The following is a 16,451-nucleotide window of genomic DNA, read 5'->3' as shown; positions in this document are numbered from 1 at the left end:
GCTTGTCTAGGGTTCCGGAGGAGGAATTCTGGACGGGTCCTGACATTCAAATTCTCTAAAGATGTTAGGATGCATCCAGTAAAATTATTTCTTGACAGGTTAAGCATAACTAGAGATTGAATATGCCATATTGTAATCGGAATTTCTCCATAAAATTTATTATCAGAGAGATCCATGGATATGAAGAGAGATAAAGTATTGACAAATTCCATTTCCTGTCCCTTATTCATCATGGTCACGGAATCCTTCGGAAAGTCAGGATCCGGCGTGCCTTTGTCGTATTTGCATACCAATTGTGAACCATTATATTTCTTGGAGATTTTTGTACTTATGGATGTCCAATTTCTAAAATATTCTGATGGTAAGTCTCCTGTAAAATTATTATGAGAAAGATCAATGACTAGCAACATCACAAACCCAAAAAAGTTATTATAACGCCATATGGGACCTTGGAAGTTATTAAAGCATAATATGATAACTTGGAGTGAGGGCAAAACTTGTATCCAAAAAGGAAATGTGTCACTTAGCTTGTTGTGGCGAAGCTTTTAAACACTTAACTCCTTGCATTTGATTAGAGATCGTGGAATTTTTCCATGTAATTGATTGTGACTCAAATCCAACATCCATAAATCTTGCCTTTCACCACTGCATAGCTGAGGTATATTGCCATGGAGATTGTTGCTTGCAAGATTGAGAATCATAAGATCCATGTTACCCAAACATTGAGGAATGGTGCCAGTCAGATGATTCTTCGATGCATTAAGAACATGAAGTTCCTTTAATTTACAGAATAAGGGATCAATTCTTCCAACCAAGCTATTATTTGAGATTAAGAAGTACTCGGTGGACGTCGATGGAACAACAAGCCGTCCTTGCAGCAAGGCACCAATTGTACTTTTGTAAAGAAAGGTATAATGAAATGGAGAACTTGTTGTGGCACTTAGTTGAGTGGAAGTACTGGTTTGGGTAGGATTGGTGCTGCATGCTGCATGTCCACACGGTCAAGAAGCTCTCTTATATATTTAGTTTGACAAAGATGTATCCCATGTCTGTCTCGAAAGACCTCTATGCCGAGGAAGAAGGAGAGATTACCAAGATCTTTTAATGAGAATTCCACATTCAATTTCTTGATAAACTTATGAATAAGAGTTGGATTGGAGCCAGTGATAACAATATCATCAACATAAACTAAGATCCATAAAACATTTTATTAAATAGAAAGCATAAAAAGAGAGGAGTCCATAACTGACCTTCGAAAACCCCAACTACACAATGTAGACCAATGTTTATCGTACCAGGCCCGAGGAGCCTATTTTAGCCCATATAAAGACTTGTGCAACCGACAGACATGAGTGGGAAAAGATGGATCAATGAACCCTTCGGGTTGAGTCATGTAGACAGTCTCAGAAAGTGTCCCATTCAGAAAAGCATTATTAATATCAATTTGACGAAGGGGCCAATTATTTGATATAGCAATAGATAAAACTAACCGAATGGAGGAAGGCTTGATCACAGGACTGAAAGTTTCCTTGAAGTCGACACTAGACGAGCCTTGTAGCGATGAATAGAGCCATCCGAGTTTTTCTTTAATTTAAACACCCACCAATTGCCGAGAACATTCATAGATGGAGAAAATGGAACTAATTCCCACGTATGATTCTTAGAAAGAGTAGTCAATTCATCTTCCATAGCTTGCTTCCACTTGGCATGTGAGAGAGTTTGTGTCAGGACCCGTCCAAAGTTCCCCACCGGAACCCTAGACAAGCCCTGATCCCAGGGAAACCCTACCGGACCCTTCTGTGGAAGATCCGGCAGAACCTCCCCTAAGGGATGGACTTACCACAAAAGTTCCTGCACTGAAAACACACTTCTATAATTGTTCCCTTATTCCTCCCACAGTACTACGAACTGGTTCCACAAATTTCAGCACTCCAAAATAAAAATACAGTAATCCAGTGCAATACAAATACTTAAGTGTCCCATACAGTATATAGAGCTTTATGAAGTACTACAAAATATAGAATACAGCAAAAGTGAAAGAAATATTACAACTGCAGTAAAAGAAGAACAAGGTACTGCGCGAACAAATACAGCGAGGAAGATCAAGTCCGCTCCGAGTGAACACCGACAACCTGGTACCTAGAGGAACGGAATTTTAAGAGTGTGAGATGCTAATCATCTCAGTGAGCGACCCTACTACTCTACACTATCATACCACGGTAATAGGTATATAAATAATAATTATTTGGAAATAATAATGTCTCTCAAAACCCTTACAATTCTCTCAGTTGGAAAGGTTCCCCTTTTAAAACATTTTCACAAAACCCTTTATTCATATTTCCCGAAAACCAAGACATCAATTAAATATCAGAAGCGGTAACAATTATATTTTTAATTCTAATTCAGTTTCCAAACATTTTATTTTTAAAACACAGTTCTGAAAATCATTTGATGCACCCACTATATACCAGTGGCGCCAACAGTACCCAGCGTCCCAAGGTACCGCCAGACAGGAGGTTATAGAAAGAAACCGGCATACGGTCGCGTGGCGTCCCACTGCGCCGCTGCTAACCTGGTGTCCCGGCCAATGGGGGGTGGCCGCCCTCTCCGATGGCATCCACAGGACACCCTCATAATATCAACCGCGCGCTACTCACACCCACCTGCGCGCTAATCATATCCGTGTGCACAATATCCATATCACATATACCATATCACATAATCAGAACACCAGTACGTGCACGGTGCATCTAAAAATCATAAAATCCACAATTTAAATTATAAAACAAATTTCACATTTTTCATAAACATAGCGGGCATAATCCATCCGCTTGAACCGGGAAATTCTCCACAATTTCCTTATAATTAATACCATAAATCCCATGATTTTCAAATCCACCAACTCCCAAATCCATCAATTCAAATATCCACATTTTTTCCAAGCATAAATAATTTCTCGAAATATCATAATCAAATCCCATAATATTTTATGGGCATATTTCATAAAAATTGAAATCACCAACATAACCAAATATTTTCCTTGAAATATTTGAAAATCGAATCGTGCCCAATTTACCATTAAAACCACACCAATTTCAAAATCCTCAAAACCATAAAATAATTCCACATGGCATAAATTGGTGAAATACACATTTTCTTAAATCCGATAAATTCACAAATAATTCCACAATAATTCAAATAAATATTTGGCACATAGAAATTAAATTCCAATTATTTAAATCACACATTATATATTCACCAATTAAATTCCCAAAATTAATTTGAAGGTGGGTCACTCACCTTGTGCACGTATCTCAATCAAGATCCTCCGCAGGATCGACTCCGCTACTTGCACGTGCACCTAAAACATCCACAGTACCAAAACCACAAATATTAATATTTTATTCGGGTAATCCCCAAATGGGTACCCGGGGAGCGAACACCAAACGATAACTAAAATTTACGAATTATATACCGAATCGAAGCTCGAGTGATGCTAATCACAGATCCGGTCTTAATTTCCGATGATCGTACCCGACGGGGTCGGAATTTTATCGGGAAGCTTTTCGGGTTTCGGCTTCGCAATTCTCCCAAACCGTCGCGAATTGGTGGAAACGGAAGTCGGATTTGGGTTCAGGAGGTCGAACACTGCGGACTGGAGCTGGCCGGAATTTTCGGGGTACTCGCCGGAACAGTACTTTCCGGCGGGCCGCCACGTCACCGGCAACCGTCGCCGGAACAGTAATTTCCGACGGTGGCCGTTTGCTGTGAAATTTTGCAGATTTGTAGATCGTGAGGAGAGCAATCCAACGGGACCGACGGTGAGCAAAACGGAGGTCGGACGGCGGAGAAATCACCGTTTGAAGATTTTCGACCCCTCGCCGGAAAACGCTCCGATCCCGGCGCGTCGGTGGTCCGATGGCCGTGATTTTTGGTGGGTAGGCCGGACTTGAGGAGAGGATGCTGGGTGTATGGCGCGTGTACTGTTTATCGGCCGGAATAGTGCCGATTCGCGGTGGCCGGCGGTGGAGGGGAAAAATCGCCGCCAAACTTCGGACGTCCGATCCGGGCGCGTCCGGCGGCCGTTCGCCGTGAAATTTGGAGGTTTTGCCGGAAATGAGGTGGGAAATCTGGCTGGCCGGCGCGTGTACAGTAACTAGGCCGGAAAAACGTGAAAATGGCCGGCGGCCGGCGGGTCCTCTTTCTCTCTTTCTCTCTCCTCTCTCTCTTTCTCTCTCTTCCCCGAGAGTTTTTCAAAATTAAAACCCTGTGTGACACTGTTCATGCCACGTGGACCACTCAGAAGCTGACACGTGGCATTTCACTGTTCACGACCCAAAAACATTAAAATAATACGGTATCCGGTAAACTTCAAACGTCCATAACTTTTTAACCGGATGTCCGATTTAAGCGTGCCGCTAGTCTATGAACTCGTATCGACGAGTACTTTACAACCATACAAGAGTCAACTCACAATTACATCACAAGAAAAAGTCAACTCCCGGCACCTTTTAGACAGTTTACACTTCAACTTGTTTTGCCCATAACTTTCAAACCGTAGCTCCGTTTTCGACGTGCTACTAGTCTACGAACTCAGGGCGTCATGCACTTCGCCACGGTACCCTGGTCAACTCGAAATTCCCACCGAGTCAAAAAGTCAACTTTGACCCCTTCGGTCAACGGTCAACGGTCAACCTCGGTCAACGTGCACGGATCCCGGTGCGATTCGGGACGGGGTGTTACAGCCTTCCCCCCTTACAAAAATTTCGTCCTCGAAATTTCCGCACATCACTGGAACAGATACGGGTACTGCTCACGCATCTGTGCTTCGGGTTCCCACGTTGCTTCCTCGACCAAGTGGTTCCGCCATAAGACCTTAACTAGAGGAATAGTCTTGTTGCGTAGCGTGCGTTCATCGCGATCCAAAATCTGTACTGGCTGCTCCACATACGAAAGATCTTCCCTTATCTCTATATCCGGACTCTCGAGTACGTGCGAAGGGTCTGCAATATACTTCCGTAGCATCGACACATGAAACACGTTGTGTACTCGAGCTAGCTCTTCCGGTAACGCCAACCTATACGCCACCGGGCCAATCCTCTCCGTAACCTCGTAAGGCCCAATATAACGAGGACCCAACTTACCTCGTCGTCCAAAACGTACTACTCCTTTCCATGGAGATAGTTTTAGGAATACCCAATCTCCTACCTCGAATTCCAAATCCTTTCTACGCACATCGGCGTAACTCTTCTGTCTATCTTGGGCAACCTTCAATCGATCCCTAATGATCTTCACCTTGTCCAAGGTCATCCTTAAATACTCAGATCCGACCGCATTAGTTGTTGCAAGGAGCCTCTCTTCTCCTACCTCACTCCAACACAAAGGTGTCCGACACTGCCTCCCATATAAAGCTTCATACGGGGACATTCCAGTACTCGCTTGATAACTGTTGTTGTAGACAAACTCTATCAGTGGCAGTTGTTCATCCCAGCTACCGCTAAATTGCACAATGCAAGACCTTAGCATGTCTTCTAATGTCTGGATTGTGCGCTCTGCTTGTCCATCAGATTGTGGGTGAAAAGCGGTGCTGTAGTTAAGTCTTGCTCCTAGTGCATCAGCCAACTTCCGCCATAGTCGTGAAGTAAAGCGCGGATCTCGATCGGAGACGATGGCTAACGGTACTCCATGAAGACTTACAATGCGTTGCACGAACAACTGGGCTAACTTCTCGGGCGAAAAACGTTCTCGTACCGGTAGGAAGTGTGCCGACTTGGTGAGACGATCAATGATTACCCAAATGCCGTCGTACCTTCTAGGTGTGGAAGGAAGCTTGAATACGAAGTCCATGTTGAGTTCTTCCCACTTCCACACGGGAATCGGTAAAGGTTGGAGTAGTCCCGAAGGCTTCTGTCTTTCTGCTTTCACTTGTTGACAAATCAAACACTTTGATACAAAGTCTGCCACTTCTCTCTTCATACCAATCCACCAATAATACTTAACAAGCGTCCGATACATCTTGGTACTCCCAGGATGCATCGCATACATCGAGCTATGCGCCTCCTCCAAAATCTCCTTCTTGAGTCCTGGGATATCCGGAACGCAAAGTCGTCCTTTATACACGAGGGCTCCATCCCTCCTTATGGAAAATTCCGGATCAAGACCTTCTTGTACCTTGCCCTTAATTGTCCTCAACTTAGGATCTTCCATTTGGGTCTCTACTATACGATCCACCAACACCGGTCGTACCTGGAAGCTAGCCATGAGAACTCCTGAAGGATGCATATGCATTAACACCCCCATCTTCTTCAACTCCACCATGAGAGGTAGTTGGATGACTTGGATGTGAGCAAGGGATCCAGTAGCCTTCCTACTCAAAGCATCTGCCACTACATTCGCCTTACCCGGGTGATAGTCAATCACACAGTCATAATCCTTTAACAACTCCATCCATCGCCTTTGCCTCATATTTAACTCCTTCTGAGTGAAAATATACTTGAGGCTCTTGTGGTCGGTATAGATTTGGCACGTGGCCCCATACAAGTAGTGCCTCCACTTCTTTAGAGCAAAGACTACCGCCGCCAATTCTAAGTCGTGCGTAGGGTAATTCTGTTCGTGCTGCTTCAATTGCCGAGATGCATACGCTACCACCCTTTGATTCTGCATTAGCACGCAACCCAACCCTTGATGGGATGCATCACAATAAACTTCAAAACCTTCATTCCCATCAGGTAAAGTTAAAACAGGTGCGGATGTCAACTTTTGCTTCAACTCCTGAAAACTCTGTTCACACCTGTCCGTCCAACTAAATTCAACATTCTTTCGGGTCAATCTATGAAGCGGCCCGGCAATCCTTGAAAACCCTTCAATAAAACGACGGTAGTAACCCGCTAATCCAAGAAAACTTCGTACCTCCCTCACAGTGGTAGGGCGCTCCCAACTCAACACTGCCTTTACCTTATCAGGGTCCACATAGATACCTTCTGCCGACACGATATGTCCGAGAAAACCCACTTGATTCAACCAGAATTCACACTTGTCGAATTTAGCATATAGCTGATGCTGTCTTAGAGTTTGGAGCACTCTCTTCAAATGCCTCACGTGCTCTTCTTGGCTCCTTGAATAGATCAGAATGTCATCGATAAATACAATGACAAAATGATCCAAGTACGGACGAAACACCCTATTCATCAAGTCCATGAAAGCTGCTGGGGCATTGGTGAGTCCGAACGACATCACTAGGAATTCATAATGTCCGTACCTCGTCCTAAAGGCAGTCTTAGGAATGTCCGACTCTCGGATCCTTAACTGATGGTATCCCGACCTCAAGTCGATCTTGGAGAACACCTTGGCACCTTGGAGTTGGTCGAATAGATCATCTATCCTTGGCAACGGATAGCGATTAGGAATGGTGACCTTATTAAGTTGTCGGTAGTCTATACACAGCCTTAGACTACCATCCTTTTTCTTTACAAACAAAACTGGGGCTCCCCACGGCGATATACTTGGTCTAATAAACCCCTTATCTACCAAATCTTGCAACTGGACCTTTAGCTCCCTTAACTCCGCTGGAGCCATCCGATACGGTGGTAGAGAAATAGGCACGGTGCCTGGAATCAATTCAATGGGAAAGTCAACTTCCCTTTCCGGAGGCAATCCTGGTAACTCCTCAGGAAACACGTCCGGGAAATCCCTCACAACGGGCATGTCTTCCAACCTGACCCCACTTACTCGGGTATCTATCACATGAGCCAAATACCCCTGGCAACCTTTATTCAGTAGCTTCTTGGCGGTAAGGGTAGATATTAACCTCGGTAAGGGCCTTCCAACTCCTCCACGGAATACTACTTTTGGCAACCCTGGCCTCCTGAATGTAACTTCCTTGCTGAAATAGTCTACAGATGCATGGTTCCTTGCCAACCAATCCATGCCCAAAATTACATCAAGTCCGGACAGATCCAACAGGATCAAGTCCGCCTCCATCACTTGATCTTCGATGCAGAAGAAACATTCCTTGATTAACTGGCTAGGCCACAAGGATTCTCCTGCAGGAGTGGCTATTTCTAGCAGACATTCTAAAGGAGTAGGGGTCATACCGACCCGAGTGACGAATTCCTTGGAGATGAATGAATGTGTTGCTCCCGGGTCTATAAGTACTAATGCATCATTACCAAATATATTCAACGTACCTGCCACGACGTCCGGTGTAGCTAGGGCCTCCTGCTGCGTCATCGCAAACACTCGACCCTGCCCTGTCTGCTGGGGCCTCCGTCCTCTACCCCTGCTCGGTCCAACAGGCTGTGGGACTGATCCCGATGAACCTCCTACTGCATAACTCCCTCGGGAACTCTGACCCCGCGACCCACTGGCCTGATGTGATGGTGGGCTCGCCCCTAACACTCCCGCCTCTCCATAAGGGCAATTTCTCTTAATATGTCCCGCCTGCCCACACTGAAAGCACACACCCTCAAACTGGCAAATCCCATGGTGTGCTCTATTGCAACGTCTGCAGAATGGCTTGGGGCTAAACCCAGAGTGCTGATATGAGCTCGTGCCGCCGCTGATGGAATGGCGCGCTGGTTGGGGCATACGATAGCCGCCTCTCCTCTGAAATCTGCCTCGAGGGCTGAACCCACCACTGTCTGAGCCTGAACTATGACTCTTCTTAGATGCCCCCTGTCGAGGTACCCCGCTATACGAACCTTCGAACGGTCTGCGCCTCGAGGGTCTGTGTATCTCCGCCTGTCTCTCTAGCTCGAGCGCTGCATCCCTGGCGGACTGATAGGTGGGGTGTACTGACCCAGAAAGGGTGTAGCCGATGCTCTCGTTCAACCCGTCTATGAACCTCACCTTCTTCGCGTGATCGTCGGGAATCAAGTGCATGCAGAACTCTGACAGCTCCCGGAACCTCCTCTCGTACTCTGTCACCGTCATGTTTCCCTGGCGCAGTCCCTCGAACTCTCTCCTTCTCGCCTCACGGTAGGCAGGAGGACAGAACTCAGTAGAGAAGGCAATCTTGAACTGGTCCCACGTATGCCTTCTGCGGGTCTTCTCCATTTGCCACCACTTCCGGGCGTCTCCCTCTAACATGAACCCAGAAATCCTCACCATATCCTCATCGGGGCACTGCATCCCCTCTTCCAAGATTTTCTCCATGCTGGATAGCCACTTCAAGGCTGCAGCTGGGCCTTGGCTTCCATCGAACTCCACGGCTCCTAAACGTCGAGCCTGATCCACGGATCGGTTACTAGAGCTTGAACCTCCTAAGGCTCTAGTTAGCTGAGAGACCAGATCTCTAAGGCTTGATCGACTCCCGGAACTCTCAGCCGAGCGTTCCCGAGTTCTACGTGTGTCCCGCCGACTCATCGTAGTCGATTACTGAAGAAACAAACAAGAGTTTAGAAACAGGGACACTTAAGCACGATTACAAAAGGAAGGAATTTACGGATGGGCTGTACAGCAATGCACAGTCCCTTAGGATTACAAGAACCTATGCTCTGATACCAACTGTCAGGACCCGTCCAAAGTTCCCCACCGGAACCCTAGACAAGCCCTGATCCCAGGGAAACCCCACCGGACCCTTCTGTGGAAGATCCGGCAGAACCTCCCCTAAGGGATGGACTTACCACAAAAGTTCCTGCACTGAAAACACACTTCTATAATTGTTCCCTTATTCCTCCCACAGTACTACGAACTGGTTCCACAAATTTCAGCACTCCAAAATAAAAATACAGTAATCCAGTGCAATACAAATACTTAAGTGTCCCATACAGTATATAGAGCTTTATGAAGTACTACAAAATATAGAATACAGCAAAAGTGAAAGAAATATTACAACTGCAGTAAAAGAAGAACAAGGTACTGCGCGAACAAATACAGCGAGGAAGATCAAGTCCGCTCCGAGTGAACACCGACAACCTGGTACCTAGAGGAACGGAATTTTAAGAGTGTGAGATGCTAATCATCTCAGTGAGCGACCCTACTACTCTACACTATCATACCACGGTAATAGGTATATAAATAATAATTATTTGGAAATAATAATGTCTCTCAAAACCCTTACAATTCTCTCAGTTGGAAAGGTTCCCCTTTTAAAACATTTTCACAAAACCCTTTATTCATATTTCCCGAAAACCAAGACATCAATTAAATATCAGAAGCGGTAACAATTATATTTTTAATTCTAATTCAGTTTCCAAACATTTTATTTTTAAAACACAGTTCTGAAAATCATTTGATGCACCCACTATATACCAGTGGCGCCAACAGTACCCAGCGTCCCAAGGTACCGCCAGACAGGAGGTTATAGAAAGAAACCGGCATACGGTCGCGTGGCGTCCCACTGCGCCGCTGCTAACCTGGTGTCCCGGCCAATGGGGGGTGGCCGCCCTCTCCGATGGCATCCACAGGACACCCTCATAATATCAACCGCGCGCTACTCACACCCACCTGCGCGCTAATCATATCCGTGTGCACAATATCCATATCACATATACCATATCACATAATCAGAACACCAGTACGTGCACGGTGCATCTAAAAATCATAAAATCCACAATTTAAATTATAAAACAAATTTCACATTTTTCATAAACATAGCGGGCATAATCCATCCGCTTGAACCGGGAAATTCTCCACAATTTCCTTATAATTAATACCATAAAACCCATGATTTTCAAATCCACCAACTCCCAAATCCATCAATTCAAATATCCACATTTTTTCCAAGCATAAATAATTTCTCGAAATATCATAATCAAATCCCATAATATTTTATGGGCATATTTCATAAAAATTGAAATCACCAACATAACCAAATATTTTCCTTGAAATATTTGAAAATCGAATCGTGCCCAATTTACCATTAAAACCACACCAATTTCAAAATCCTCAAAACCATAAAATAATTCCACATGGCATAAATTGGTGAAATACACATTTTCTTAAATCCGATAAATTCACAAATAATTCCACAATAATTCAAATAAATATTTGGCACATAGAAATTAAATTTCAATTATTTAAATCACACATTATATATTCACCAATTAAATTCCCAAAATTAATTTGAAGGTGGGTCACTCACCTTGTGCACGTATCTCAATCAAGATCCTCCGCAGGATCGACTCCGCTACTTGCACGTGCACCTAAAACATCCACAGTACCAAAACCACAAATATTAATATTTTATTCGGGTAATCCCCAAATGGGTACCCGGGGAGCGAACACCAAACGATAACTAAAATTTACGAATTATATACCGAATCGAAGCTCGAGTGATGCTAATCACAGATCCGGTCTTAATTTCCGATGATCGTACCCGACGGGGTCGGAATTTTATCGGGAAGCTTTTCGGGTTTCGGCTTCGCAATTCTCCCAAACCGTCGCGAATTGGTGGAAACGGAAGTCGGATTTGGGTTCAGGAGGTCGAACACTGCGGACTGGAGCTGGCCGGAATTTTCGGGGTACTCGCCGGAACAGTACTTTCCGGCGGGCCGCCACGTCACCGGCAACCGTCGCCGGAACAGTAATTTCCGACGGTGGCCGTTTGCTGTGAAATTTTGCAGATTTGTAGATCGTGAGGAGAGCAATCCAACGGGACCGACGGTGAGCAAAACGGAGGTCGGACGGCGGAGAAATCACCGTTTGAAGATTTTCGACCCCTCGCCGGAAAACGCTCCGATCCCGGCGCGTCGGTGGTCCGATGGCCGTGATTTTTGGTGGGTAGGCCGGACTTGAGGAGAGGATGCTGGGTGTATGGCGCGTGTACTGTTTATCGGCCGGAATAGTGCCGATTCGCGGTGGCCGGCGGTGGAGGGGAAAAATCGCCGCCAAACTTCGGACGTCCGATCCGGGCGCGTCCGGCGGCCGTTCGCCGTGAAATTTGGAGGTTTTGCCGGAAATGAGGTGGGAAATCTGGCTGGCCGGCGCGTGTACAGTAACTAGGCCGGAAAAACGTGAAAATGGCCGGCGGCCGGCGGGTCCTCTTTCTCTCTTTCTCTCTCCTCTCTCTCTTTCTCTCTCTTCTCTCTCTTTCTCTCTCTTCCCCGAGAGTTTTTCAAAATTAAAACCCTGTGTGACACTGTTCATGCCACGTGGACCACTCAGAAGCTGACACGTGGTATTTCACTGTTCACGACCCAAAAACATTAAAATAATACGGTATCCGGTAAACTTCAAACGTCCATAACTTTTTAACCGGATGTCCGATTTAAGCGTGCCGCTAGTCTATGAACTCGTATCGATGAGTACTTTACAACCATACAAGAGTCAACTCACAATTACATCACAAGAAAAAGTCAACTCCCGGCACCTTTTAGACAGTTTACACTTCAACTTGTTTTGCCCATAACTTTCAAACCGTAGCTCCGTTTTCGACGTGCTACTAGTCTACGAACTCAGGGCGTCATGCACTTCGCCACGGTACCCTGGTCAACTCGAAATTCCCACCGAGTCAAAAAGTCAACTTTGACCCCTTCGGTCAACGGTCAACGGTCAACCTCGGTCAACGTGCACGGATCCCGGTGCGATTCGGGACGGGGTGTTACAGTTTGTTTGAAAGAAACTGGTTCCATATGATCAAGTTCAGAACTGAAAGCATAGACGAAAGTTTTCTTTTTAGAGATACCAGCTTTAGATCGCATGACCATGGGATGAACAAACTGATGTGATGCAGAAGGTAAGCCATCTGTGATATCAGTAACTGGTGAAGAAACGATGGCAATAGAAGAAGGTGAAACAACTGACCGCTACACATGAAGGGTGGAACAACGTTGCAAAGTTCCAGATGAGGGTGCTCGAAGATCATGTTGTAGAGAATGATAGGATGGTAGAGGTTGGAAGAAATTTGAATCCTATGGAGTACCAGATTGAGATAAAACATTAGTGTTAAATTTAAGCTTATCACATATCTGTGTAGGAGTAGATGGAGGAGTCCTACAAGGAAACCCTTGAAAAGAAGTGTTGTGAGGGCCGGTAGGAACAAATTGCAACAAGGGATTAAAAGGATTAGTAGAAGTAATATTATCCGAAGTTGAGGTGGCACATTCTAATTTCTAGAAGGGAAAGCAAGACTCATTAAAAACCACGTTAGAACTAATAAAAACTTTACCAGAATGTAAACTTTTACATTTGTAGCCTTTATGAGTTAAAATGTAACCCAAGAAAATACATCTCTCAGAATGATAAGAAAATTTTCTAAGGTTGTAAGGTCTTAAAAAAGGAAAGCATTCACATCCGAACATTTAAGAAAATTAAAATCAAAAGTTTTCTTAAATAATTTATTTAATGGGGATTTATTTTGTAAAACTTTGGTGGGTAAACGATTAATTAAAAAACTTGTTGTGGAGCAAGCATCCCACCAATATGACATAGACAAATTACTATGAGCAAGAAGACATAATGCAGTTTCAGTGATAGGCCTATGTTTACGTTCAATTTTACCATTTTGATTATGCATGTATGGACAAGGATGCTGAAAATTAATTCCAAGATTTTTAAAAATAGGATATAAAGAACGATATTCACCCCCCCCCCCCCCAGTAAGATTGAAAATTTTTAATTTTCTTTTGGAACAAATTTTCAACTAACAATTTAAATTGTAAAAAAGTATCTTTAACTTCATATTTTAATTTTAAAGGATAAATCCAAGTGAATCTAGAATAGTCATCTTCAAATAAAACATAATATCTATATCCTTCTGTGGAAATTACAAGAGCAAGACCCCAAATATCAAAAAATATTAATTCTAATGGTTCTCTAGCTTTGGATTTTGAATTTGATGCATATAAATGGTGAAGTTTGCCTAGAGGACAAAAAGAACAAAAATTATGATCTTTATTTATCAATACCTTCTTCCAAGAATTAGAAATAATTCTCATAATAGAAAAGGAAGGGTGTCCAAGGAAGAAATGCCAAAGACTGTTATTTGATGAACAAGAATTGTAACAATTGAAAGATTGAAAAGTAGAATCTGAAGATAAGATAGGATTATGTAAACTAGGCAAAGAGATGCTGTAAAGTCCATCCTTAAGGGTTCCTTGAAGTAAAAGCTTCCTCGTAGCTCGATCCTTTACAAACACAAAGTGAGAATTAAATTCAACAATAATTTATTATCGGCAGTTAATCTAGCTATACTTAACATATTTTTTTTAATCTGAGGAATATGAAGCATATTTTTAAGATGAATATTTCCTTGAAATGAAAAAATAGTTGAAGAACCAATATTCTGAATTTTCAAACCTTGACCATTACCCATAACTAGGTTGTCAAAACCACCATATTCAGATCTCTGTTGAAAATTAGCTTAGTCAGCGGTGACATGGTTTGTTGCCCCACTGTCTAGAAGCCATTCAGGATTGGAGTTAATTTCTGGTGAGGTATAGTAAGCAGCTGAATTGTTTGTATTATGTGTGGTCAGTGGCACAAATTGTTTGTCAGAACGATGCCAACAGTCAACCACAGTGTGCCCACGATGGGTACAAAGCTGACAAAACTGACGAGAAAAACTAGAACCACCTTGAGAAATATTTGAATTTCCTGATCCATGAAATTTGCCTCATCCTCTGCCTTTGGTTGACCCACGCGGTTCGAACGTAGTGCTGACTCGAATTGTCCATATTTTTTGGAATTTTGATTGGCCATGTTAGCCATCGGTTGAGACGACATCATAAGATTATTAAGTCTGATTTCTTGACTTAATAGTAAGGCTAGAACCTCCTCAATTTCAAGGGGCAGTCGGTGAGAATATATATTTGTCACCACTGCATCATACTCAATAGGCAATCCATGTAATAAATGGAGAATAAAATCTTCATTACTTACAGTATATCCAGCCATAGAAAGATTATCTGCAATGTCCTTCAACTTTGTGTAGTATTCTGTCACAGTAAGCCCTTCCTTTTTCGTAGATTGCAATTGTAACTTTAGTTGCATTAGTTTTGCTCATGACTGAGTCCCAAAAAGCCTGTTTAAAGAAGTCCACAAGTCAAGACAGGTTTCAATTTTTGTTAGTTGAGTTTGAATCTCTGGGGAGATTGATGATCGAATCCATGCAAGCAATGCTTGCTCCAGTCGACGCCAAAGCAAAAAATCTGGGTTAACCATTTGCTTCGAGCTGCTGGTCTCATCTTTCTCTTCTTCAATGACAAACTCTGGTGGTGGATGAATTGCTCCAGTCGCGAATCCTTCAAGATTACTTCCCACAATTGCTGGTAATATTTGAGCACTCCAAATTAAATAGTTGTTGTGTTCCAACTTGAAGGGAAAAGTATAATTAGGCAATGTAACCTGACTTATTTGAGGAATAGTAGAAGAAACTGAAGTAATAAGAGACATGACATTAGTCTTAGGCTCTAATATCATGAAAGATTAAATAAACAATATATATGGAAGGATAATCTTTATTATAGCAGAAGCTAATATTTATACAACTAAACAACAATGAGATGGGATCTAAGAACCCAATCAGTAAGGTATTCAAAAATATTTAAAAACCAAAATACACAAATATAGATAAGTCTTTATCTTCTAATTAAACACTTCTACACATCCCTCAATGTTGTCATAATGAACTAGGACTCTATCTTATATCTCTAACAGAAGGTTATGAGGCTTTCTACAGTGCAACTTTATCACGGATCAAATCATTGATGAATTATTGTCTGAACCTTTTAAAAGTTAAAATTTGTACTAGTTCAGTAGCTTAATTACTATACTATAATATACTATTAATAATCAGATTGAGCAGGATATGCTACGGGTTTTTTTTTTTTTTTTTTTTGTAAGGATATTCTAAAGTAGCTGAACGTATCATAAAAGGTAGCCAAGTCAAGTCTCCGTAATTTGGCTTTTGCGTTCTTTTCCTCCACGATTTTTTTTTTTTTTTTTTGGGATTGCTGTTTGTCTGTGTCTGCATGTGTAGCTTTAGATTACTTTGTTGTTACAGTCCCATCATTCATGGCTTCCATCACTCGGAAATTTCAGAGAGATCTCTACAAATTATATTCCAGTAAATTAATATTGACAACAAATATAATCCATCCACATTAATGGTGTTCATGTGCATGTATCTAAGAAAAGGGGAGCATGATACAAACCCATAATTTAAGGTGTAAATGTAGGGGACATATCAATAGGTCAACCTCACTCGTTGTATATTAACATTCAATGTAATGTTCTATTTTTTATTGCAAAAAGAAAAAAAAATAGTAATGTTCTAATCTTTATAATCATATATATCTTATCCACATATATCCTACTGATGCCTATCCTATCCAAATATGCATATTGAGATACAAATATTTCTTAGCCTAATTAAGAATTCGTACACCATGATTGATGGGCTGCACGAAATTCCAACACTATTATTTAACTTGTAATACAATTATTCAAGTCTTTGCGGTCTGGCGTTTTGCTTTCTTTATACACAGTCTCTGTCACTTCTTGTTTGTATA

The 16,451-nt window shown here is 42.7% G+C and overlaps 1 protein-coding gene across 1 annotated transcript in view; it reads right to left on the bottom strand.

Moving 5' to 3' along the window:
- LOC132799690 (uncharacterized) overlaps positions 1-9,537 on the bottom strand; it is a 30,023-nt gene extending 20,486 nt beyond the window's left edge. The window contains exon 1 of the mRNA XM_060812139.1: positions 5,996-9,537. Within this exon, the coding sequence (XP_060668122.1) occupies positions 5,996-9,363 (3,368 nt within the window). The 5' untranslated portion in view covers positions 9,364-9,537. The remainder of the gene's footprint in view (positions 1-5,995) is intronic.
- Between the last annotated feature and the right edge of the window lie 6,914 nt (positions 9,538-16,451).

Source organism: Ziziphus jujuba, chromosome 10 (genome assembly GCF_031755915.1).
Source record: "Ziziphus jujuba cultivar Dongzao chromosome 10, ASM3175591v1".
NCBI lineage: Eukaryota > Viridiplantae > Streptophyta > Magnoliopsida > Rosales > Rhamnaceae > Ziziphus > Ziziphus jujuba.
Note: the sequence above shows the minus strand (reverse complement) of the source record. Positions and strands in the feature narration are given on the sequence as shown.